The sequence below is a fragment of the Trichomycterus rosablanca genome, chromosome 22 (genome assembly GCF_030014385.1).
Source record: "Trichomycterus rosablanca isolate fTriRos1 chromosome 22, fTriRos1.hap1, whole genome shotgun sequence".
Classification (NCBI taxonomy): domain Eukaryota; kingdom Metazoa; phylum Chordata; class Actinopteri; order Siluriformes; family Trichomycteridae; genus Trichomycterus; species Trichomycterus rosablanca.
Genome location: NC_086009.1, coordinates 6356503 through 6380703, shown reverse-complemented (window position 1 = coordinate 6380703; position 24201 = coordinate 6356503). Strand labels below are relative to the sequence as shown.

At 36.6% G+C, this 24201-nt stretch overlaps 3 protein-coding genes across 3 annotated transcripts; all 3 read left to right on the top strand.

Annotated features, from left to right (window-relative positions):
• The first annotated feature begins 201 nt into the window (after positions 1-201).
• Positions 202-6698, top strand: znf653 (zinc finger protein 653). Its single transcript, XM_062985028.1, has 10 exons — positions 202-497; positions 1924-1964; positions 2640-2927; positions 3252-3769; positions 4038-4206; positions 4373-4448; positions 4683-4794; positions 5082-5196; positions 6123-6222; positions 6512-6698. The coding sequence occupies exons 1-10, from the start codon at positions 202-204 to the stop codon at positions 6687-6689; spliced, it is 1893 nt and encodes a 630-aa protein (XP_062841098.1). The 3' UTR covers positions 6690-6698.
• A 477-nt stretch (positions 6699-7175) lies between these two features.
• On the top strand, positions 7176-17834 carry LOC134336058 (tetraspanin-1-like). The gene is made up of 9 exons (XM_063018728.1): positions 7176-7227; positions 10745-10869; positions 13600-13674; positions 14909-15124; positions 15773-15847; positions 15935-16042; positions 16498-16623; positions 17352-17444; positions 17668-17834. The coding sequence occupies exons 3-9, from the start codon at positions 13618-13620 to the stop codon at positions 17725-17727; spliced, it is 735 nt and encodes a 244-aa protein (XP_062874798.1). The 5' UTR covers positions 7176-7227; positions 10745-10869; positions 13600-13617; the 3' UTR covers positions 17728-17834.
• Positions 17835-19453: 1619 nt separating this feature from the next.
• LOC134336239 (tetraspanin-16-like) lies at positions 19454-23925 on the top strand. The gene is made up of 9 exons (XM_063018958.1): positions 19454-19559; positions 20399-20449; positions 20687-20798; positions 21189-21383; positions 21846-21920; positions 22098-22205; positions 22521-22676; positions 23174-23257; positions 23797-23925. Exons 3-9 carry the CDS (start codon positions 20700-20702, stop codon positions 23869-23871), a joined length of 792 nt encoding a protein of 263 aa, XP_062875028.1. The 5' UTR covers positions 19454-19559; positions 20399-20449; positions 20687-20699; the 3' UTR covers positions 23872-23925.
• The last annotated feature ends 276 nt before the right edge of the window (positions 23926-24201 follow it).

The window sequence follows — 24201 nt, the reverse complement described above, 5'->3', positions numbered from 1 at the left end:
GTACTCGAAGTACATGGGTCCCTGTCAGAAAAATAAATAAAAATAGGCTTTTCGAGGACATTTAAAGCATAAATGATGCAATATACCACCCTAGACAGAAAATGGCGTTCCCCTTTACGATACATTCGTAATATCCGTTGAAAACAGAACACCTCCCTTTAAGCAGAACCACAACAACCGAACAGCTGCTAGAAAAGAAATATGGCGGCTGCGTGCACTGAAAGCACGACTAAGCTGCATTTTAAACAACCCAGGGATCAAATGCATAGCTTATTGCGGCGCTGCAGGGGTCGACCCAGGCTGTCAGACTCGGACCGAGCTCGTCGAAGACTTGAATCGAGGAAGAAGTACGATGTGAGGCGGGTTTACCTCGGAGAATCCCATAAGATCTGGAGCGAACTGCGGGAGAGAAGCAGCATGAGCGACGCTGCACTGGCTGAGTATTTAATTCTGCTTAACTGCACCTACGGACACAAATACCAGCTGAAATACTGCAAGTACGAGCAATGATATACAAATACTGTACTGTATAATACACAACGTGCTCCTAATGTCATACTATCTTCATATACAGGGGTTGGACAATGAAACTGAAACACCTGTCATTTTAGTGTGGGAGGTTTCATGGCTAAATTGGACCAGTCTGGTGGCCAATCTTCATTAATTGCACATTGCACCAGTAAGAGCAGAGTGTGAAGGTTCAATTAGCAGGGTGAGAGCACAGTTTTGCTCAAAATATTGCAATGCACACAACATTATGGGTGACATACCAGAGTTCAAAAGAGGACAAATTGTTGGTGCACGTCTTGCTGGCGCATCTGTGACCAAGACAGCAAGTCTTTGTGATGTATCAAGAGCCACGGTATCCAGGGTAATGTCAGCATACCACCAAGAAGGACAAACCACATCCAACAGGATTAACTGTGGACGCAAGAGGAAGCTGTCTGAAAGCGATGTTCGGGTGCTAACCCGGATCGTATCCAAAAAACATAAAACCACGGCTGCCCAAATCACGGCAGAATTAAATGTGCACCTCAACTCTCCTGTTTCCACCAGAACTGTCCGTCGGGAGCTCCACAGGGTCAATATACACGGCCGGGCTGCTATAGCCAAACCTTTGGTCACTCGTGCCAATGCCAAACGTCGGTTTCAATGGTGCAAGGAGCGCAAATCTTGGGCTGTGGACAATGTGAAACATGTATTGTTCTCTGATGAGTCCACCTTTACTGTTCTCCCCACATCCGGGAGAGTTACGGTGTGGAGAAGCCCCAAAGAAGCGTACCACCCAGACTGTTGCATGCCCGGAGTGAAGCATGGGGGTGGATCAGTGATGGTTTGGGCTGCCATATCATGGCATTCCCTTGGCCCAATACTTGTGCTAGATGGGCGCGTCACTGCCAAGGACTACCGAACCATTCTGGAGGACCATGTGCATCCAATGGTTCAAACATTGTATCCTGAAGGCGGTGCCGTGTATCAGGATGACAATGCACCAATACACACAGCAAGACTGGTGAAAGATTGGTTTGATGAACATGAAAGTGAAGTTGAACATCTCCCATGGCCTGCATAGTCACCAGATCTAAATATTATTGAGCCACTTTGGGGTGTTTTGGAGAAGCGAGTCAGGAAACGTTTTCCTCCACCAGCATCACGTAGTGACCTGGCCACTATCCTGCAAGAAGAATGGCTTAAAATCCCTCTGACCACTGTGCAGGACCAAGACGAATTGATGCTGTATTGGCCGCAAAAGGAGGCCCTACACCTTACTAATACATTATTGTGGTCTAAAACCAGGTGTTTCAGTTTCATTGTCCAACCCCTGTACATCAGTGTTATAACCTGTTATTATAATATACCTACTCTTGTTTGTGCATAGTTTTGTGTAGAAAGGAAATATCTGCCTTTTGTTTTGCTTGACAGGAAGAAGAACATGGCGGAACTGTGCAGAACTCAGAAAAAGGGTGAGTTGAAGTTCAGCTGTGTTGAATGCCTCTGCAAACTCCTATGGAGAATGGAGTAAAGTCACACATCAGTTTATCAGGTTGAGAGTTCAATTCCTGGGTAAAAACTTTGATGGTTTACTGATATGAGTGTTTGAAACATTACCACAGTAAAAAGACTGCAGAAAGAACTTTAAAACTCACTTTTTAAATAGTCTGTTTTCCCCAGACATATTAGTCTTGCAAGTGCTTAAACAGCAAAGGATCTCCACACCATCACATTACCACCACTAGGTTTCGTAATAAATGTTCCTAAATGTTGTTATTGTGGAACGCACTTAGCATTTTTTATGTGAGATATAACAGGACCATATCTTCCAAAAGACGTTCCTTGTATTTTTAGCAAATGTAAGGCATTATGCTGCTGCAAGTCCATGCTGGCCAATTGTGTCTGTAGAGTGCCCACCAAGGCCAGATGTCCTAACCCAGGTCTCAGGGCTGGTGGGGTTAAAGTAATGGAATACAGTGGAACAGTGGAGTGTTATTTTCTTTCTTATCTCTACCTAGTGCACTGTACTAAATAGTATGTTAGGTGTATCTACCTACATGGTGCAAAGTCAGACATTAGCTACAGATAAGGTACACTGTGTATTTTAAAATAACTCGGCCTCCTTTTTCTATTTTCTTTTCATTCAGGTACGAAGGTGCCTTCTACCAGCTTGCAGAGCTTGTTAAGCTGGTACCAGGAGCACAGCCGAATGTGCCCCCATGAGCCCGAGCTGCATGCTGTGGAGCCATCACTGGGTCTGTCCATCTCTGTGCTTTGGCAGTGCAGCACTAAACATTCGTTTGTACAACAATTCTCGTGGCCTGCTGGAGGTGACAGTGAATCTGAGGAGGATGACAATGACAGTGCTGAGCAGGAGGAGGATGGCAGAGCTGACAGGATCACTGCAGCAGCTGTCAACACAAACACCCAGGCTAGTGAAAGAATGCTCAACCAAACACATGTGTCAGGTGGGCTTGTAGGACTAATTATAAAATTAGTTCAGCATAAAACCTTGTCTTTAATTTGTGCACAGATTAAGTGTGTTACCTTTATAATTAGGACAAATGTGGCAACTAGGACAATACTGGCTATAGTCAGTATATGTTCTCCCACAAAGTTCATCTGTATGGTATGTGTAGCTTACATCATAATGACTAATAGTAATTGAATGCACCTACCAGATAGGTGTCGAATAAAGTAAGCCCTTACTGTTCTGTCAATGCTGGAACAACAAATACCTCTTGTTTGTCCTAATTTAGCAGATGAGGGTGACAGTACTACACCACAGGTGTCTGAAGTGGCTGATCAGATGTCCACCACAGTTTTCAGTCATCTCCCAGAAACCTTTGCCATGCAAAGCCACCCTATCGCTTCCTCACCTTCATTAGAAAACCAAGACATGTGGGAGTCAGGGACAGAACGAGAAGAAGAAACGATTATGCCCGAGTATGAAAATAAATTGGGAGATGGTTTTCCAAGGAAAGATATAAGCAACTTAAAGACTGTTACTGTGGAAAGAGATCAAGATGAAATAGAAGATTTTAAGTGTGTGGTGATCAACGTAGCTTTGATGGACAGCTTGGTAAGGGAGGATGGGGCGAGTCATGTTACTGAAGATGTGGAGGAGAACAGGGCACAACCGATGTCTCAAGGTTTGGCTCACATACCCTCAGCAGTGACTCCGGTTCAAGCAGACATGTACGAAACCTCAACACAACAGAGTGTTGTGGAAAGCTGTGAGCTGCCAGATAAGCATATCACAGTGCAGGGATCCCAGGTAGGTCAGTTTGAGATATTTTAGAACTTCCAAACACAATACTGGCTGAATATAAAATGAATTAAAATTAAAATGATTGTATATTTAAAATAAAAGAATCTAGGTAACAATACCATGTATTGTTACAAAACATAAACTAACAATTGCTATACTTATAAATAATAAATAATGCATTGCAAAAAGGGTGTAAAAAGTTTAAATACTAATTATATTTATGTTTCCCTTTTTTGTTGCTTCTGCTCTGTATGAAACCCCCTGCTCTTGGTAGCTGATCATAATCACAGATGCGGATTACGAAGCCATGATGTCCGAAGGTGTTCCAGTCAACACGGGTGGCGAAGACGTGGAGGAGGTCACATGCACAGTGAAGCATGGCATGTCATACAACCAATCAGAAACAGTCCTCCAGAACAGCATCCCAGAAACAGACGTCACTGGTATTCGTGCCACCATAAAATACATAGGAAATGTTTACATTTATTTTGACAGCCCTAGGAGCAATTTGTTTTAATCAACTGCATTAACGGTTAGGAAATAATATGAAATTTGATATTGGCTAATGTGTTGATTTAAGCAGTAATGTAATCATGTTGTTATTTCCAGGTCTGAATAAGAAAAAGCTGTTAAAGCCCAGTGAGGAATCACACCATCAAAGAGAGGTGCAGCGCTGTTTAAACAGGTCTGTGTTTGTCAAGGGAGTGAGATTAAAACACAATACTGTAACATTCACAACTGTAATTCACTGTCGTCATCTTCATAAATCTTTCCTTTTTTCCTTGACATTAAGATTGATATTACATTGTTACTGTTATAACACCATGTTTAGAGTTTCTGGTATTTTCTTTTTTCGAATGTAAATGTAAACTGAAAAGGGTCTCCTTTTAAAAAATGTGCACCTGCCTGTGTACTTTAGGACAAAGAGGAGTCGTCGGGGTCCTGTTATTGAGGCTGACGGCATGCTAAAAATGTTCCACTGTCCATATGAGGGCTGCAGCCAGGTGTACGTGGCCATCAGCAGCTTTCAAGTAAGTGATCAGCAGCTACTTAAATGCTGCACCCACAAATAAACCCACAATAGACTTTTTTAAATATGCTGCAAGTGTGATACATTGAGTGTGCTTACTACACTAATCATCTGATTAATATACGATTAAGAAAGTTGTCTAGTTGTTTATGTATGTATGTAAACTCCTGGATACTTTAAAAAGTTTACACTGACAGTAGCATTGTTGAAGGGTCGTAGCAGGGATGCAAGAATTAAATGTACTTTGTAAAGGAAGGAAAAGTTCAGTTGTGGTGGTGTCTTTCGCAGAATCATGTGAACCTGGTACACAGAAAAGGTAGGACAAAGGTGTGTCCACACCCAGGCTGTGGGAAGAAGTTCTACCTTTCTAACCATCTTCATCGACATATGATTATTCATTCAGGTACACACAGACTTCATGCTTACATGCTCAGTCACATTTCAAATCATTCTGTAAAGATGCACATAATTGTTTCCAAATATGCAGATATAATACACCTGTTATGTATTATGCTGCATCTTTACACCAACCATTCACAAAGTATTCACAGCGTATAATTATTATTGCATTTTTAAGTATTAAACATAGCCAACTGTGATGGTTTCTCTCTTTGGCACTATCTTGCAGTTATTCCATTATTCTGTCCAACCTTACAAATATTTCCTGCTTTGCAATATTTGAATAAAAAACTTTTTTTATGTATGTGTCAGCACAAAGCAACAACAAGCATTTTGTTAGTTTTGCTTGGTGGAAGTTCTCTCACACCAAACTTGTCAAACCATGTCTTTATGGTCCTTTCTTTGTCCACAATTGTACTGTTATGATAGATTTGGATACGTTTTTTATATACAACAGATTGTATGCATCCATTAGCATGGTTGTTTAATAATTACAAGGGCTGTCCACATATTTTTGACCATATAGTGTAGCTTTTAGCTGAAATGTTAGCGAAGCACTTCCCATTTGGTTGGCCAGTAAAAATCTTGTCAGATCGCAATAAGTAGACTTTGTGGTAACATTGTTGGGCTGTGGATGTAGTGCAAAAGAGAGCGAGTGTGTAAATAAATACAAAACAGTGTTCTAGGCTTTAGGAAATAAACCGCACTCCACTGCCCAGGAATTCCCCTACTTGCTTATATTCCACCTTGTTTTGCTCCATTTTATCAAAGAGCAACAATATTCTGTAACGTAAGCAGTCGCATCGAATAAATGTGTTTTTAAGCCTCAAAAATTATTGAGATCATTTATTCTTCACACATTTTATGCAGCATTTTTGTGTTTTTAAATCTTTTATTATGAATTACTTATTGAGCCGTTGATCTTTTTAGGAGTGCGAGACTTTATCTGCGAGACTTGTGGAAAGTCCTTCAAACGCAAGAATCATTTAGAGGTCCACAGACGCACTCACACAGGAGAGACACCCTTACAGTAGGTTAAACTTCCTTTTACACAACAACATTATTAGTGTGATTTATTTACTACACAATTGTCTGATCCTGGCATGTCTGGTCAAAGTAATACCATCAGTAATTTGAATTTTAAGTCTTATAAATTGGGTCAGATATGATCTCCCATTGTTACTGTAAATAAATAATTGCATATATAATTGCTTAAGCAAACTAGCATGTGCATATTTATACATTTTATCAGTAATTTGGCTTTTTGTATTTTAATCAGTATTAAATTTGTATAAAAATGTGGCTCTTTTTTCTTTCAGGTGTGAGATCTGTGGCTATCAGTGTCGACAGCGGGCATCCCTCAACTGGCACATGAAGAAGCACACGTCCGAGGCTCACTTCAGCTACACCTGCGAGCACTGTGGCAAACGCTTTGAAAAGCTTGATAGTGTAAAGTTCCACAAGCTCAAAAGCCACCCAGATAAAGAACCTGCCTGAGAGAGACAGAGATGGTACAAGAGGAGGCAAGTAGTATGTAAAAAGCATAAGTGCTTTTGTCAGTTTTAGTTTCATCTTGTGCTCATTGCTGATTAAATTCACAAGGAGAGGAAAAAAAGGACCAGCAAATCGGGATGAAATGAGACTCAAGACGAATGTTGTAGACAGACTTTTAAAGTGCTGTGCTGGACACAGCCTTCATTGTTAAACTGTGGCTGACAATCAGCTTCTGCTGTCAGGTGTTTTTTATTTGTCTGTATAAAATATTAACATCATGATTTGTATTTTTAAGCTCCAGTTTGAATCCTGCCAAATCCAGAGATGGCGCACTGGTAAAGAAACATAAAATTAAAAGAGACAGTACAACTCAGCAAGGAGTCTCTACCTTCAATAAAAATATCCATTTTTAATCAGCTATGATGACAATAAAACATAGAAGACAATCACAATTTTGAATGATATATTGGATCAAATGTACAAGAAGAGGAAGAAGAAAATTATGATGTAGCCAAGCACAATCGGTCCTGCTCTCTTGAGTGTAAGAGCTGTGTTTTTTTTCCTTTCACTAATGATCGAAGTGACCTCATCCTCACAACACAGGGAGTGTGTTGACATGCAGTAATAATCTGATCATGAATTTGCTGTTGACGTCATAGGTTTAGTTGTGGTCCCTGAATTACATCTGACGATGCAGATCCACAACCTTGGCAACCATTGTTTCATGTAGTTTGTAGTATGTAGTAATTTTCTAATTATATGGGCAGTGAGAAGTCATTAGCTGTAGTCAATAGTAATCATTAAAACAATTGAATGAATCATCTAAAGAAATCTTATTGGAACCAAGTTAATAATTAGTGTATTTATATGTATATATGAGATATACAGTAGATATAAATATTCAGACATATACAGACACAGGAGAGTTGATTTATTATAAATAAATATTTCCACTTGTAAATCCCACTGCAAGAAAAGCACAGCAAAAAGGATTGTATAATAAACCATGTACGCTAAGGAAATTAAACTCTTAATTCACTACTCGGTCAATACAATAGTTTATGTTATTACATGGTCATTACTTTACAATCACTTTAACAAGTGTTGGTACTATCATTAAATGGAAAATGTAATTAAACAACAGCTTTATTACATATTAGATTCATCTCTGGAGGATAAATCACAAATTTTGTAGACTCATGGTTTTTCTTGATTAAATCTTTTTTGACCTTCAGAATGAATATAACTGATAAATAATGAACAGAGAACAATAAATATGCCAGTGTGGTTGATTTTGTGGGGAACAAAATATGAATTTTTACATTATTTATATATTGTAAATTATTAATTGTTTTTACATTTTACATTGAATTTACATAACCATGATCGTAAGTCATTTCTTTATGTTATATTTCTATATGATCTATCTACGTTTAGCAAACAATTGACTGTTTTGTTTTATATTTAATCTAGCTCAGTCATGAAAATATGACTTATTGATCTAGAATGGTTAATATATTTTTTAGTGTTTGTAAATAAAGAATTTTGCTAAATGGCATTTGTGTGGTACAGAAAATTATTAAATATTACTGGTAAAGGTAATAGTATTAATTAGGTAATTTTTGGTATGGTGAAAATGTTTTAGGCTTTAAATGGCCACAGGCATCTGAATCTGAATGCTATAATGCCATTGGCGTAACTCCCTTCTGTGGGTCATTTTCAAAACAATTGGCTATTTTTAGTCTCTTCAGTGATAAATGAAGGACTGCAGGTGCAGATAGTTTTTCTTTGTGTTTTAAACATTGTAACTGGTGGTCTCGGCTAAGTGCTGACACATTTGCATACAATGGTTAAACAGTACTGTAATTGTTCATCTAACCAAAAAACAAAAAGCACTGAAATTCACATGACTACTACATTCACCTGATTTTTAAAAATAGCACGTCATTGTTAATTTTACAAGGAAGTGACTGGATTACAGTAAGCAGGTGCTCAGGGAAACCAGTGTTCCTATATTACATTTCTTCTTTTTGTGTTACAAGCATTTTGGCATTTACCTTTTACCTCATGTTTTTGTTCTACTTGCGAGGAAAAGCTCAAATTTGTAAGACCTCATAAGATCATTCAGAACAAAATGTGTATTATTTCATCATGGATGTATTTTATAATAAATAGGACATTTAAAAAAACAATTGCACAATTACAAGAAATAAACAGTTAAACAGTTGAAATTTGTAAGACATGTATATAAGATATTTTGTGTGAGATTTGTAGTTCATTTGTTTATACTGGTAATTAATTTACTGTACAAAGAACATAGAACGGAGTTCATGGCCTTTATATGTCCTCTAATTGACCATAAATGCCCCACCTAGCAACTTACATGGCATAAAAGGATCTGCTGCTATCATCTAGGTGCAGGATACCACATAACCTCATCAAAGGTCTAGTCCATGCCTCAACAGGTCAGAGTTGATTTGCCTGCATTAGGTAGATCTGCTCAATATTAAGCAGGTGGTAATGATATGCTGACCGGTGTAGTCGACTATGTTTACCTAAACATATCAGTTCCCTGTTGTGAAAACACTAGATCACTTTGGTCTGTTTATCGTTTTGTAGAGTCTGTACTTCAGAAACAAATGTTTTAGTCTGTCACTCCTACAACCCTAAATAATAAGGTTTTGTTGTTAGAATCGAATATGCTAACAAAGAATGGTTTGGCCGTCCCATTTACCTTTGACATATTTACATCAGTATTTGTTTTTTTAAATCCTCATTGTTGGGGGAGACTAAACCTGATTTTCCAGTTGTGTTAGTGGCCGCAACAACACATTAAAAAATGGTCTGTGTATTAAAACACTATATTATAAAAGGTTTAGGTTTAAATATATCTGTATTAAGTCAGGAATCTAATAGTTTAACCACTATTTACTCACAATTATGTTAATGTGAGCAGAAATCCAGACAGCACAGGAGTTCTTATATGTTGGTAGTGTTCAGTTTTCTTCTTCGGTAGAGCTCCGTACCAACATAAACATGCTTTTTTCACACTTCAAAATACAAGAACAAACCCCTGCACTGTTCCCAAACCTCATCACACTCTGCTTTGCATACAGGCAAATAAAAAATGGAACAAAAGCAAAAAGCAAGCAAATGCAGTGTTCTATAGAACATTATACCAGTAGTCAAACCTGATGGTGATGGTGTAATGCTGTGAAGTTCTCTGCTGTGTAAAGACCTTGACACCTTGCTGTTCATTAAAAAAAAGACAAAAATTCACTCCTTATTGAAAAAATTAATTTGTCTATTAGTTATAGATGCGATTATGGCTTAAACAGCTTAATTACATTTTGTTTGTTTTCCTACTCAAGTTCCCTTTATGTAGGACATTTAAGCACAAAATAATCTGTAATAATTTAGTGGGAAAAATATGCAGTAGCAATCAGAAATACAATTGTGTTTAGTCCAGTACACATTTAAAAGGTCTGTTTTCATAATAATTACTTAAACATTTTTTGAGATTACCTGTGGTTGTATGCATACGTTTACAAGCTTTACATGCACTATTTGGCCAAAAGAATATGGACACGTGACTATGCGCTTGTTGGATGTCTCTTTTTTTTTTCATTCGTTCCTATTATGTCAAAAGAACATATGTAAGATGTGTCAAACGATCAGTGTGAGATTATTTTATTAACTATAAAAACACTTCTTAGAACTACCAAGGGTGCCAGTAATTCCTGGAGCTGACTTTAACTCTGGACGCTTGCCAGACTATTAAATCTAGGAATAAAATTTTTCTGAGCACATGTATTTCCTTGTGCATCTTAGAATGTCTTTTAAATGTGTTGTGTTGATGTCCTGTTTGTTTATAAATTTTCATCCTTTACCAGTAAATGAGTTGTGTGTGTGATGGTGCATCCATCTGTGTCCATCACCATGGCTACCAGACGCGCTGCGCCCCCTCCCTCTCAGTTGGGAGTTTCTGCACAGAGGACAGAGCTTCGTCACTCCCACTTAATTCTTTTATCCTTTCTCCCCCTTCTCTCTTTGGTTAGACAAAACCTGCAGTGGAACAAAGTGAGAATAGCAGAAGACATTAAACACTATTCAGTGCTTTTTCCCAGAGCTTGTGTGTTGCCTTCTGTGATCCTACACTCTTCTCTTCAGGTGTTCAGTCAAGGTAAGAAGCTCAGCCTTGCTCTCTTTTAAATCAGGTAAACGAGAATCAGTCATGTTTGTGTTAAACTATCCCTTAGGAGTTGAACCAGAAAGATGGTCCGAGTTAATGAGTTTATAAGGTAGTACTTTAAAGCGTATGTGGGTATTTGTGCCCATTAAATCAAAAAGTTTAAAGCATCAAAGGTACTTTATATTGGTGATTTGATACACCTGTTAGTAATGGGTGTGGCATAAACACCTGAACCTAGTAATTACCAGAGGTTTACACATATACAATTCACACAGCATTTTTTCCCACAGAACTGCCACTTACTGATTTTATTTTCACATCAGTCTATGTGAACTCTTTGTTTGAGAGTTTTTTGAGAGATTCCCAGAAGACCAGAAGTTCTCAATACAGTTTTTAACGTTCATGTTAATATTCAGTTTAAGGTAAAATTCTCGATTCGTGTCTATATAGATTTATGCATTATACTGCTGCAGTGTTTCTTAGTGAAAATGTGTCTTGCGACCCTGACCAGGATGAAGTTGTTAAAATGAAATGAAAAATAATTTTGAAACGCTTATCAAAAATTTATTGTTTCTTACAAAGCATACATATTCTGGCCAGTAATGTGTATGCAAAACCATTGGCATAATTGACAACCACGGTGCCATGGTGACTGAGTTCAAGTCACACAGCCGTGTACGAATGTAATCAAATTCCATTTCTGAAGCAGGCTAATTTATGCCCCTGATTTTTTGAGTAGTTTCATATTCAGGTTGTTTTCAAGAATTAACTCAACTAACTATCCAGCTCGTCAAGCATGATTGAGTACTAAGTATCTAGGCATGAGTTTCTGCTTATGCACACGGACATGCACATGCTTCATTAGGGAAACAACACTTGTGTAGCAAAAGCTCCTGAGGTTCAATTGTTGCCCTGAATAACAACACTGGATAAACATTGACATAAGCTACTAAATGTCCTCTTATTTTGGAAAGGAAAATTCAAATTAGATTATCATCCTGCATCTGAAGTCTAACAATCATCAAACCACATTTAAATATGTTCAGAGCCTTTTTAAAAAGCTCACTGGGCTGAACAGGTGACTGGTGTCAGTCCTGGCAGCAATAATAGGTGGCATTACAAATTCTTACACTGTATAGACAATGTCTGGAATATTCTGTAGAAATAACAAAGGAGTAAAAGCTCTCTTCACAGTTCAACTGCAATCTTTGCTTTTGTAATGAGATTGTCTTGTCTGTTAATCAGCAAACTCTAATTTTATAGCTGTGGCATAAGGCCTCCTTGGGAGTAAAAAGCATGCAAATTACTTTGTGTTGCTATGACTTAAAAACCTAATTAAGAGACCTTAAGGGTCATCCCTGGGATGAGTGGGTGAGTGCTGGTTTGTTGTTCACCAAGTGAACAGCACAGGGGTTAATGTTTAATTCCTATAATAAGCTGGTGTAGTGGCTTAGGTATCATGTTGGAGAAATGTGGTTGACTTCATTTAAGAGCAATTTACCCTAAAAGGAAGGAATCACAGCAGGAAAAGATCAAAGCCAGTCAGTAAGTTATTCTGACTGATCCCGTTTAATATTCTGTATCATTTCTATCATAATAATTAATTCCAGGAAGCATTTACAGGGCACAACACCATATGCTTTTAAAAGTATAAAAAATGATTATGTAAATCATATGCTATGACATTGAACCAGTGTTTCCCATGCCATTATTAAAACACAGACGGAATATATCTGTTGGAGGTACGGTGTTCTGTTTCTTTGACAGTTTCAGAATCATTAAAATAGCTTGTTATAAGCTGACTTGTCCAAACATATGAAAGCTTTTATTTTTAATACGCAGATACATTTTGCATGTTTGTGAATATGGTTTCCATTGGCAGGTATTTAAATATGGGTTTTCACAGCAGGAAGGTTTTAACCACCTTGTTGCATGGAGTGATAGAAAGAGTCAGGATATAAGTTCTTTAGGATGGAGTGTTAGAGTTGTTGTTAAGAATTTAATCATTTGGGGTTCAATTGTTCTTTAGTGGATGGGAAATTGCATTAACCTACTGGAGAGAGGCATGTAAAAATAGACATCTGGGGAGTTGTCAATGTCAATTTAGTCATTCATTTTCACCAATCACTGCATCCTGGTTAAGGATAGGACCGATAGGACCAAAATGTCCTAGGGCCCTATAATGTTTTAGGCACACATACATTTTTAAAATGCTTTTCCAGAAATATTAAAAAAATAATTCATATAGTTAGGAAGTAATAAGTATTTCAGGTGTTTCAACAGAACTTATTGCTGACACGTATAAATTAAGTTATATAAAATATATTAAATGCAACAGTTTGCTTACAAGTGTATGTAACTTTGACTTCAGCTGTAATATGTAATAATTAGAATGTTGCCTTGTTAAATATTGCCTTTGTGGGTAATGTATGTTGGACAGAAAAAGAATAGAAAACAGGCATGGAGTCAATGAAGCGCTGAGAGAAGTGACTCATCACAGTAAACCATGATGGTTGCTTACTGCTTCAGAATTGTTTAGTAGAGAACCCATGTTCCTAAATGAAATGCCAGTGTGTGTTCTAGTTTCCTAGAGTTTATGGGAATGCCCCATTAAAAATTCTTAGTAGTTTATGACCCAGGTCATGGCTGAAGCCAGTGGCACTGCCAGTGCTGAGGTTTTTATGTTCTTATTAATTGATTCCTTGTGTGGATCTGTTTTAGGTACAGCAAGCTTTCAAGATGGGCTGCTTTGGATTTTTGAAAATAATGATGTTTCTTTTTAATGGCATCATTTTTGTAAGTACAATGGATTTAAAATAAATCTCTACACAGTGTTATATAGAATAAACTCAGTTTTGTATGTTAGATTTATTGAGTTACTTTAACTTAAAGGGGTAATATGTAGACTACCTGGTAAGTGGTGTATTCTTGGAAACCAAGACAATCTTTATTGAATTTAGAACGTGGCAATATGAAAAAGAGGAACTAAAACTTTTATTAAAAATAATCATGTCAGTTGTTGATACTGTCAATACACTCAGTATGACATTCTATCACCTGCACCCTTAAGGTTATATTAAATTAAAACTTTCATACAGCTCCAAGCTACCTTAAAATCACCTTAATTTAAAAAAAAAAAAAAAAAAAAAAAAACTTTATTTTTACTTACTTAAAACCTCCTGGATGGAAAATTCTGGTGTTAGTGTTGTTGAGTCAGATTACTATCCACAATACAAAAAGTCACATTTATTTAAAACAGAAAGAATCTGAATATCTAATAAAAAATCTAATTTGGGTGGCAGGGGGTTGACATTGCATCAGATTTCACATTCAAGGAGATGACACTATAAGCTACACTAAGCAAAAGCCTAAGCTAATTGGCTAGCAATTCGCTGATGAAACTGCATTTGAAACTACTGGCTTTTATTAAATAAATATTCTGTAATTTTCTGAATGCAAATTGTGACAATCTAAATAAGACTAATATCTCATTTTAAGTCAACTTTATTTGGACTTATGCAAGTTTATTAGCAATTAGCTTGTCAGCAGTCACTGACCTGCTTTCAGGGAGCCTGGCTGCTACACACGGCCCGTAGTTAGCCAGTCTGCTTTAGAAAGGAGTCTCAGGTTACAATAATAAACATGTAAGCTGTTTGTTTAGTACTAGACAAAAAATTCTGTGTTTAACAGGCTTGATTGCCTGCTGGCTGTGTGCTAAATAAAACATATGATAATATCACAGTTATTATGGAATATTTAAATGTTTGTCTACTTATAAATTCTGACCACATAATAATGTAAATAAAGACTCCTATGCTAAAACTTCTTAGCTGAGGTTCATTCCTACAAGGGGTAATTAGTGACTATTTGTGGCCAATTTGCTGATCTACATACAGTGGTGGTTATAACTTGTTGTAGGTGTGGGAAACCCACCTAAAAATCAGATTTTGTTGTATGGTGACAGTTTAGATGATCATAGAAAGTGACCTCAACTAGTTTCATGTCTTCATGCATATCTGTTTTTGTCCAGCTTGCAGGAGCAGGTATTCTGGCAGTAGGAATCTGGGTGAAGGTAGACAGTGGTTCCATCTTGGGGCTTTTGCAGAATTTGAATAATGGACCTCCTGAGCTGAAGCAGGTGTTGAATGTTGGCTATCTGCTGATTGCTGTTGGAGCTGTGCTGCTGCTGCTCGGCTTCCTGGGCTGCTGTGGTGCTGTGCGAGAAAGCAAGTGCATGCTGCTGATGGTAGGTCTGCGTCACTGCAACAACACATAACACTAAACAGTAACTACAGCTAAAGTCAAAATACACTTATAAGGAACATGTACAGTCAGTGATGCTTAAAAGTTTGTGAACCCTTTATATTTTTCCATACTGCCTAAACTAGCATCAGATTTTCTGAAGTACTAATTAAAATAGATTTTAAAGAGAAAAATATTATAGTTGCTCATTTATTTATTAAGGAAAGTGATCCAATATTACATATCTGTGACTAAATGATATGAACATTTAAGGCATTATGGCAACTGGTCGACTCTAAATCTTTAGGTCGAGAGAAAACGATTCACCTTGTGCAGATATGGCAAGCAAAATGATTTTACTAGCTGAGCAATTTAGTTAACAAGCCAAGCTGACTGATCAACTGAAGAATTCAACAAATTATGACCTTCTTTCAACCGTTATGACTGATGATTTTTAAGTACCTGCAGTCAGCTACCCAAAGGCCAACTAAAATACAATTTATTTACATGCTGGTGAAGAGGCTTTTCTCTTTTAATATCATTTTAAGATCTTCCTGTGTGTGTCACATTACTGTTAACAGACCTGCAGAGTAGTGTTACAATGTAGAACTGTTACTTTTACAAAATTTCTGTCTGTTTTTTCCCTCCCTAGTTCTTCGTCATCATCCTGATAGTCTTCATTGTTGAGGTTGCTGGAGCCATTGTGATTTTGGTTTTTAAGGGAGTGGTACGTAAGCACAGTTAATCCCTAAATGAGCACAGATATTTTTTGCTCGCATTGTACATTGTTTAATAATATGCATCCGTTCCTCAGATACAAACCACGATAAGCCAAGTGGGAGTCACAATTGTGGACAGCATTCGAAAGGACTATGGAAAAAATGCTGATGTTACTGGTCTGTGGAACACGACCATGACCGTGGTTAGCGAAGTGTTATTAATTTAAGACATATTTATATATGAATGTACTCTTTACTTACGTAAACTATATGGCCAAATGTAGGAGGACACCTAACCATAAGCTTGTTGGACATTCTATTTTAAAACTACTAAACTGGTTTGCAATGAACAGTCTATATTATTCTAAAAGTATTTAATGGGATTGTGATCAGGGCTCTGTGCATGGTCATGCTGGAAAAGTAATGTGCCTTCATTTACTTCATATATGTGATTTTACACACCTGTTAGCAATGGTTGTGGTTGATACACCAGAAATGAATAGTAAGCAGGGGTGCCCACATACACATGGCCATATAGTGTATTTCTGTAGTGGTTCACAAAGATTAAAGATACATATTTGATGTTAGCTTATATTCATTCTGAAGTGTAGTCATTTCAAGGTTTCATTATCTTTTTTCTGTTTTTGTTATCTTGTAGCTAACCTGCTGTGGATTTAACAACTACACAGATTTTACAGGATCCCCTTTTGTCCAAAACACCTCACTCTATCCACAGCAGTGCTGTAAAACTGGGCCCTGTAGAGAGTACAACGCTACAGTTTCGGTAATGCTAACAGATTTTACATAACATCTACACATATTCACATTTAAATCAAACACTCTTAATAAAAGTATATATATAAATTTGGACTTGTCTTGAACACATCTGCAAACCATAATTTGTGACATTTTGTTAAATGCAGTATAAACATTTTAAATGAACCAAAAGACTGTTAGCAGTGAAAGATGAAAGGCCAGCATCTGTCATGGTATGGGATGCATTAGTGCCTACGATATGGGTGACTTGCATATGTGTGAAGGTACAGTTGACATGGAAATGTATATTGGGATTTCATAGAGACATTTGCTGCCATCAAGGTTACATCTTTTCCTGGAAAGCCCATGGAAATTTCAGTAAGATGATGCTAGGCCTCTATATCTTCTGTACACGCTACAACATTGTGGCTTTGTAGACAGAGAATAGGTGTCTGTATTCCATTAGAAGTGTATGATGCATCATGAGGAAAGATTTCTGACTGTGGTGACTATGGACTGTTAAACAGTCTAGTATTAATCAAAAATGACAGAATAACAGATTAGTTATTAAATAACGTTAATTGTAATAAATTAATATTCTTACAACACAGGTGATAGTGTTTTATTCACTAACGGAACCTCTCATTTATTCCCCAAACCCTGCAGATACAGCCAACTTTAAATCTAACTTCATGTTAATAAAATCTGAAAATGTCTTTGAATAATCGAACTATGTATATTTCTTTTTCTTTACAGAACATCAGTGGATGTTACCCAGCACTGATTAAAGTATTTGAAGCAAATTCGATTGTCATCATAGCTGTGGCCTTGGGTATTGCAGCTCTTGAGGTAATTTAACCACTTTTCTGTCTTTAAATGATATTAAAGGATCCACAAATGTGGTCAACCTGGCCTTAGAGTTGCAATTTGTTACAGGTTTGTAATTTGTAAGAATTTTTTTTATAAATACTTATAAAATGGTGGTTGGACCATTATTAAGTTGTTAAGTCATTATTAAGTCAAATCTTACAGAATTCATCATTCTTTCTTGTGTTTCCTTTTCTGCTTGTAGCTTATTTCCATGATTGTCTCCATGACACTGTATTGTAAAATAAAGGCCAAAGACTCCTGAAACCTGAAGAAAAGATGAGCCAGACAGTCATTTTCAGTACAGACCACTTATTTTTTAGACCATTTGTGTTTAGATTTTTGAAGATGAAATTACATTTTTATGTACTGTATGTGATGTGCACATTAAGAGATTAATTTTCTATACATTCATTATTATGTTTGATATTTAAAGTTTTAATTATTGATTTAATGCTGGTGATGTGATTTTTAAATCAATTACTTCAGTAGTACAACTTTAAAAAAAAAAAATTTTTATTGAGAAGTCAAAATACAGCAAGTTATATATATACATATATACAAACGAAATAAATCCAGCAATAAAGAGCAAACAGCTCTGAGACTTCCTCAGTTTTTCTTTTTCAGTTTTATGCTAACACAAACTCCAAAAAACACATGCATACACACTCATACACTAACAAAACAACAAAACTGTAAATAAAAATATACAGTAGTAGTACAACTTTTATTGTTTTTACTATATTAATATTTAAAAGAAATGTGTTTAAGTTAAAGTTGAAGATAAAATGCCAAATAATAAATGTTAAATATAGTCAACCTAAAACATGTTGACTATATATTTTTTAACATTTTTGTGTAAACAGACAATGATATAAATATTCTCAATATATTGTCTTTTTTGTACATCAATATTAAATGTACATTTCAATAGTAATAATAAAAAATGTCTTGCTGATAATATCCATATGACATATTTCAGTATGTTACACACTCACCCCCACCATTTTTCATTCAATTTGTGTAGAAATAAAGATCACTAGGTGTGTATTTAATTGAATGAGTTAATGGTTAAATTAGTCAGAATTGTACTTCAACTTTATCATTATATAAATATAGATTAAAATATGTAAGCAACTGTATGAACTAATAAATACAACTAGCAGCTTTTTGCAGTGTTGTTTTTCATTTTAGTTAATTTTGTGTGTAATCAAGGGCGGCACCTAACGCACGTGACGTAATTTACGTAAAGTACGTATATATCAAGTTGCGTATTCTCTGCAGATTGCGTAACGTACGTTTCAAGTGACTTACATGAGATAAATACCTAAACACATCATTTACATATGAAATAACACTTATAAGTAAAGAATAAACATTGAAAAATAAATGTATTGAATAGTAATAAATAAATAAATGCACCGAATGTATCAGAAAATCTGATCTGTGTCCTAGTTCATTAAGATTCATTTCAGTTAATATTGTAAAACACTAAACAAACACAAACTACTTGCACAACGTGCGCGAGACGCAAATTTATACGACAATTCATTGCATCTAACGCAATGTACACAAATTCAGCAACTTTTTAGACTGCTTCTGTATTTTTAGGGGTTATTTTAATACGCATAACCTGAATTGGCACAGTTTATCCCGAATGCCCTTTCTTATGTCATGAGACGTTTCTGTATGCTAACAAAAAAAATTCAATACTACAAAATCAAGCATTTTAACAGGAGAATGTCCACAGCCAATGTCTGCAGCACACAATATGCAATTTATTTTCATGTTACTCTTCCTAATTTACACAAATACGCAATAAATCACTAATAACAGCAGAAGAAAAAACTACTGACCAGTTTTCTGCGTTTATTAATCTGATCTCCTGAAAGCAACTAAGATTTTGAGGTAAATGTCCACTAGAGGGCGCTGCTGTACTAGATCTATATATAACGTCATTGTGCGCGTGTGTGTGCGCGCGCGTGGTGTGAGGTAATTCATACATAAACAAAATGAACGTGACGGTTGATTCTGGTGACAGCAGATGCAGTTTGATGCTTATTTTTGTTAATAGAACTTCACACTTCTAAATAATAAGTAGGTATTGTCATTATTTTCTAGTTCAGGAAAATGCTTTTGTAAAACAGAATATGAATAATAGTGTGAAAAAACTACTTTGGACGGTTAGCAAGCTAACTACCTTTACCTACCTACACTAGTGTTATCTAGTTAAGAACTAATGGATGGGTAGATGGAAATTAAGATACGCCTGCACAGTTAATAGTTTATCTGGTTTTACTATTTATACATATATAAATTCATTCAAGTAAAATGAACATTTTTGTTTTATTTTATAAAATGCAGACAACAGTTATTTTCAAATTCCAAATAAAAATGACATTTACAGGCATTAGCTACTTGACCTTACTAATCTGAACCACGGTCTTTGAAATTTTAAGGATGGAGGCAAACTACATCGCACTATATCCCACTGTAAGCCAAAATTGAGCCCTTCTTTTTTTAGGGTGGCTCAGTGGGTAGCACTGTCGCCACACAGAAAAATGGGCCTGGGTTCAATTCCCAAGTGGAGCAGTCCGGGTCGTTTCTGTGTGGAGTTTACACGTTCTGCCCGTGTCTGCGTGGGTTTCCTCTGGGAGCTCCGGTTTCCTCCCACAGTCCAAAGACGTGCTAGTGAGGTGAATTGGAGATACAAAATTTTCCATGACTTGTGTTTGCCATTAAAAACTTGAACTGATGAATCTTGTGTAACCAGTAACTACCTGAATGTAACAAAGTGTGTACAACACGACATTAAAATCTTAATAAATAAGAACACTTAATTTTCTCCTTTCCTTTTCTAGTTTTTTACACTGTCAATTGTTATTTTTTAATTCCAGTTAATTTTGAGGTACTAATAATTTGTTTTTCCTACCCAGTTAGTCCAGTTGGAAGAGGATAGTGAAGACTGAGAGCAAGGCAGGAAAAAAGTAAGCTGAAATCATCACCTCCACCTCCATTCTTGACAGTTTGAATGAGTTGTTTGTGGTGTTTGGCTCTGTGCTTGATGACCATGTCATTGTGTGTTGTCTTGCCACCTGGCGCCCTGTCCAGAATGTATTCCTCTTCAGCAACAAAAACTGTACATTTTAGTGTTCCCAATATTGAGAGTGTATGATCTGCATGTCTTTATATTCTAAATGCTTTTTTTTTTTTTTTTTCTTTAGTAAGACTAAGTTGATGACACTAAATTCAGTTACTGGAACAATGGCGAGATCTCCAAGCAAGCGCTATATGTGGATAAGAGGCTTAATGATATTCTTTTGTACATTGATGGCTGTAAGTATTGATTGACTCTTGGTTGTAAAATAAATTAGCCTTATTTTCTATATAATAATTTCCTGATTAATGTGTTTTATATTGTAAGCTATACTATGGATTCAGAAAGTATTCAGGCAGTTTTTAACACTCATAGTTATGAAGTTTTTGTTTAGGAGCTTTTATGCCATATTACCTTAAACATTACAGACATGATTATGGTGGGCTTTTACAAAATATGTGTGCTGTACCTGTGTTGTAGTGTCAGAATACACCACATGCATCCACAGTGTAAAGGTTATCAGTGAGTGTTGCACACAAAGTGTCTGCAGTCCTCAGTGAAAGATGCAAGTAAAGGAAATAAGAATTAATCAAAAGGTCTTGTTTCCTTTTTCTGTCTTTTTCTGCTAGTTTAGCGGCATTCTGCTTCTTGGAGTCGGGGTATGGCTTGTGTGTGGAGCCACCATCTTTGTTACTGTCCTGGGCACTTACTCGGCACAGCTCAACATCAGCTACATCTGCATTGGCATGGGTGCTGTGCTTACTCTCACCAGCTTTATAGGAACCTCTGGGGCGTGGAAAGAAAATCGCTGCTTTCTCATGCTGGTGCAGAATTGTCTTCTACTAGCTACAGATATATCTTTATTTATTTTTCCTATGAGCAGTTCTGTGGAAAGGTTAACTTTACTTAGTCTTAAAGTCAAAAGTTTACTTACAGCAGTCAACATAGCAGTCTTGGAATTTCTGTAAAAGATTGGGGAAGCTTAAAGGATATAAATAGATTGTACATTATGGAGTGCTCCTAAATTTCTTGCTTAGTATTTTCCTATTCTACAAAGCATTATTAGAGAAGAACAAAAGATATTCAATGCAGAGCTAATTGTAATGTGTTTGTAATTTGCTTCAGTATGATCAGTTAATTCATACCTTTAACAATGGAAATGCTTATATTTAAATTATCATTTTGTACACTTCTAAAGTTCTAGTATTTTGTCAATTTCATAATCTAATTTAGTTAATGCAAAAGTAAGCAATTTATCTCTCATATTTTATACTCTTATTTTACAGTTTTTCTTTATTGTGACTGCACTGTTTGTTGGAGATTTTGTGAGCTTCATTTTGTTCCTGGTGTACAGAGAACTGGTAAAGTCTTCTTCATGTATACTTTTTATCTGTGCTAATATGTATATAATGTGTGTGTGCATGTGCTCCTGTTTATACAGTGTGTTATATTGCCAGTGTAATGTCCTAACATGTACACAAATCCCAAATTATGAACATGTAATGTTTTAAGTGTTTTTTGTTCATTCATGTTTGAAGGTAAGTGTGATGGTGCTACAGGCAAGTAGGAAGTCGCTGAAGGAGATGTATATGGGTCCAGCTGCTGCAGACCCAATCTCTACTGCATGGAACACTGTGATGATCAAAGTAAGATTATTTTACAACACACTGAGCAATCAGAGATAACAAGCATTATTCAGTCTTACCTGAATGCAATCCTTCTTTAGGTAACAATGCTCTTAAACTGTTGGATTTTTAACATTATAGTTTTGTGAGTGGTGAGCATCTCTTCTGGATGATACATTTATACCAAAACATGATTGCATCACCTGTGTAATATTTTTCTGCAAAGACAGAAACACCCTGGACAAGGCGCCACTCTATTGCAGGGCTTTGGTAGGTGTTCAATAATTTGTTTAGCAGTAGTCCTGTTTAAATGTTCTGTCTTGTTTCTTATTTTAGTTTAAATGTTGCGGCGTTGAGAACTCTACACAGGATTTCAGAGACTCTGTGTTTCACAAGACAACTGGACTGAACTATCCCATAACCTGCTGTGTTGACAAAACATTGCCAGCCTGCGATGGCATGAAAATCGAACCTAATCTCATTCAACCAGTGGTAGGTCACATGATCCCTGCATTTGTGTTTTGTTACTGGTTCTTCACAGGGAACACATGTATGTATGGAGTTAAGTGCCTAATCTGGCAAAAGGCCAGGGTGGTCAGGGTTGCTTCAGGTTCGGTTTCACTGGGAAACACTGGGTGCAAGCCAGGAATACCATGGACAGGGTGCCAATTAATCGCAGGGCTTAACCCCACCCTCCCTGATACATAGCCAGTCATGTCTGTGTAGACACTTGCATAATAGACCCCTGCACCCCTACTGGATTTCCTTCAAACCAAACTTATCATACCGTGTTTTTTTCTATTTCATATAATTGATTTTATATATCTGTTAGCAATGAGTGTGGCTGAAACACCTGAACTTAGCAATTAGGAACTGTGTCAATATGTTAAGCCATATCGTGCATAGATCTTGGATACAAGTGAAAAAAGACCACTGACAGTGTTTGATAATTTGCTGTTCAGTAAGTTGTATGTGTTGTGTGTCTGCAGAGCTGCTATTCGAAATTGGTAGCAGTTATCAAAGAGCACAGTGCTGTTCTGGGAGCCGCAGTGGGCATCATATGTTTAACTGAGGTTGGCTTGATTTTGAATTATCTGCAAGTGTATTTATGTCTGTGGATTTACACTCACTCACTCACTCACTTTCTTAACCGCTTATCCAATTGGGGTCGATGGGGGAGGGGGGTGCTGGAGCCTATCCCAGCTTTTCAATAGGCGCAATGAACACAGTAACACCCTGGACGGGGCGCCAGTCCATCGCAGGGCAATCACACACACACACACACACACACACACCCACACACACACACACACCCATTTACCTATAGGGCAATTTAGTGTCTGTGGATTTACAGTGGGATAAAATTATCAATGGCCACTTTTTAATTATCATGTTTCTTAAACCCAATAAACATGTGATGGCAGGACCAATAGGCTGAAGGATCATGTATTGTTTAATGATCTGAAATCAGCTGGCTTGACAAATACTTAATTATCACGAGTGATTACTTTACAGCACTGTAAAACAGCATTACTTAGCCATCTGTTGGTACATATAACTGTTGATTTGTGCAAGCTTTTGAAAGGTCTGTGTGTATGTGTGTATGTTTCAGCTAGCTGTCATGAGCCTCACCATAGTTCTGTTTTTGAAGCTGGACATGATGCAGCAAGATATTGAAGACTATTAAGAATATTGAACTCCCCAGTCCTTCAACAAGAAAATACAGTGCAATTTACATGCAGATATTGGCTTCTTATTCTAATGTTTTTCGGACGTGTTAATGTCAGTTTAAAAAGAGGTCAAGCAGCTGCTTTGAAACAGACTCAATCTCAATCAAAAACTCTCAGCAGCTACAAGATTTAGACATGTAAAACTCTACTATTTTAATAGATTTTAAATATATGTTTACTTACAGATTAATGTATAAAGTTTAAACGTAAAACAGACAAGATTAACTATCATAATTGTGAATTTGTAAATAATGATTTGTTACAAAAGGGCATTTTCATTCATTGCA

What these genes read in the sequence shown, in the direction of transcription:
- znf653 (XM_062985028.1), top strand. Translation starts at nt 202, where the DNA reads ATGGCGGCTGCGTGCACTGAAAGCACGACTAAGCTGCATTTTAAACAA. An exon ending in GTGCAGCGCTGTTTAAACAG is followed by an intron (nt 4,449 to 4,682) that starts GTCTGTGTTTGT and finishes TGTGTACTTTAG; the next exon opens with GACAAAGAGGAGTCGTCGGG. An exon ending in ACAGGAGAGACACCCTTACA is followed by an intron (nt 6,223 to 6,511) that starts GTAGGTTAAACT and finishes TTTTTCTTTCAG; the next exon opens with GTGTGAGATCTGTGGCTATC.
- LOC134336058 (XM_063018728.1), top strand. Translation starts at nt 13,618, where the DNA reads ATGGGCTGCTTTGGATTTTTGAAAATAATGATGTTTCTTTTTAATGGC. An exon ending in TTTTTAATGGCATCATTTTT is followed by an intron (nt 13,675 to 14,908) that starts GTAAGTACAATG and finishes GTTTTTGTCCAG; the next exon opens with CTTGCAGGAGCAGGTATTCT. An exon ending in AGTACAACGCTACAGTTTCG is followed by an intron (nt 16,624 to 17,351) that starts GTAATGCTAACA and finishes TTTTCTTTACAG; the next exon opens with AACATCAGTGGATGTTACCC.
- LOC134336239 (XM_063018958.1), top strand. Translation starts at nt 20,700, where the DNA reads ATGACACTAAATTCAGTTACTGGAACAATGGCGAGATCTCCAAGCAAG. An exon ending in TCTTTTGTACATTGATGGCT is followed by an intron (nt 20,799 to 21,188) that starts GTAAGTATTGAT and finishes TTTTTCTGCTAG; the next exon opens with TTTAGCGGCATTCTGCTTCT. An exon ending in CTAATCTCATTCAACCAGTG is followed by an intron (nt 22,677 to 23,173) that starts GTAGGTCACATG and finishes GTGTGTCTGCAG; the next exon opens with AGCTGCTATTCGAAATTGGT.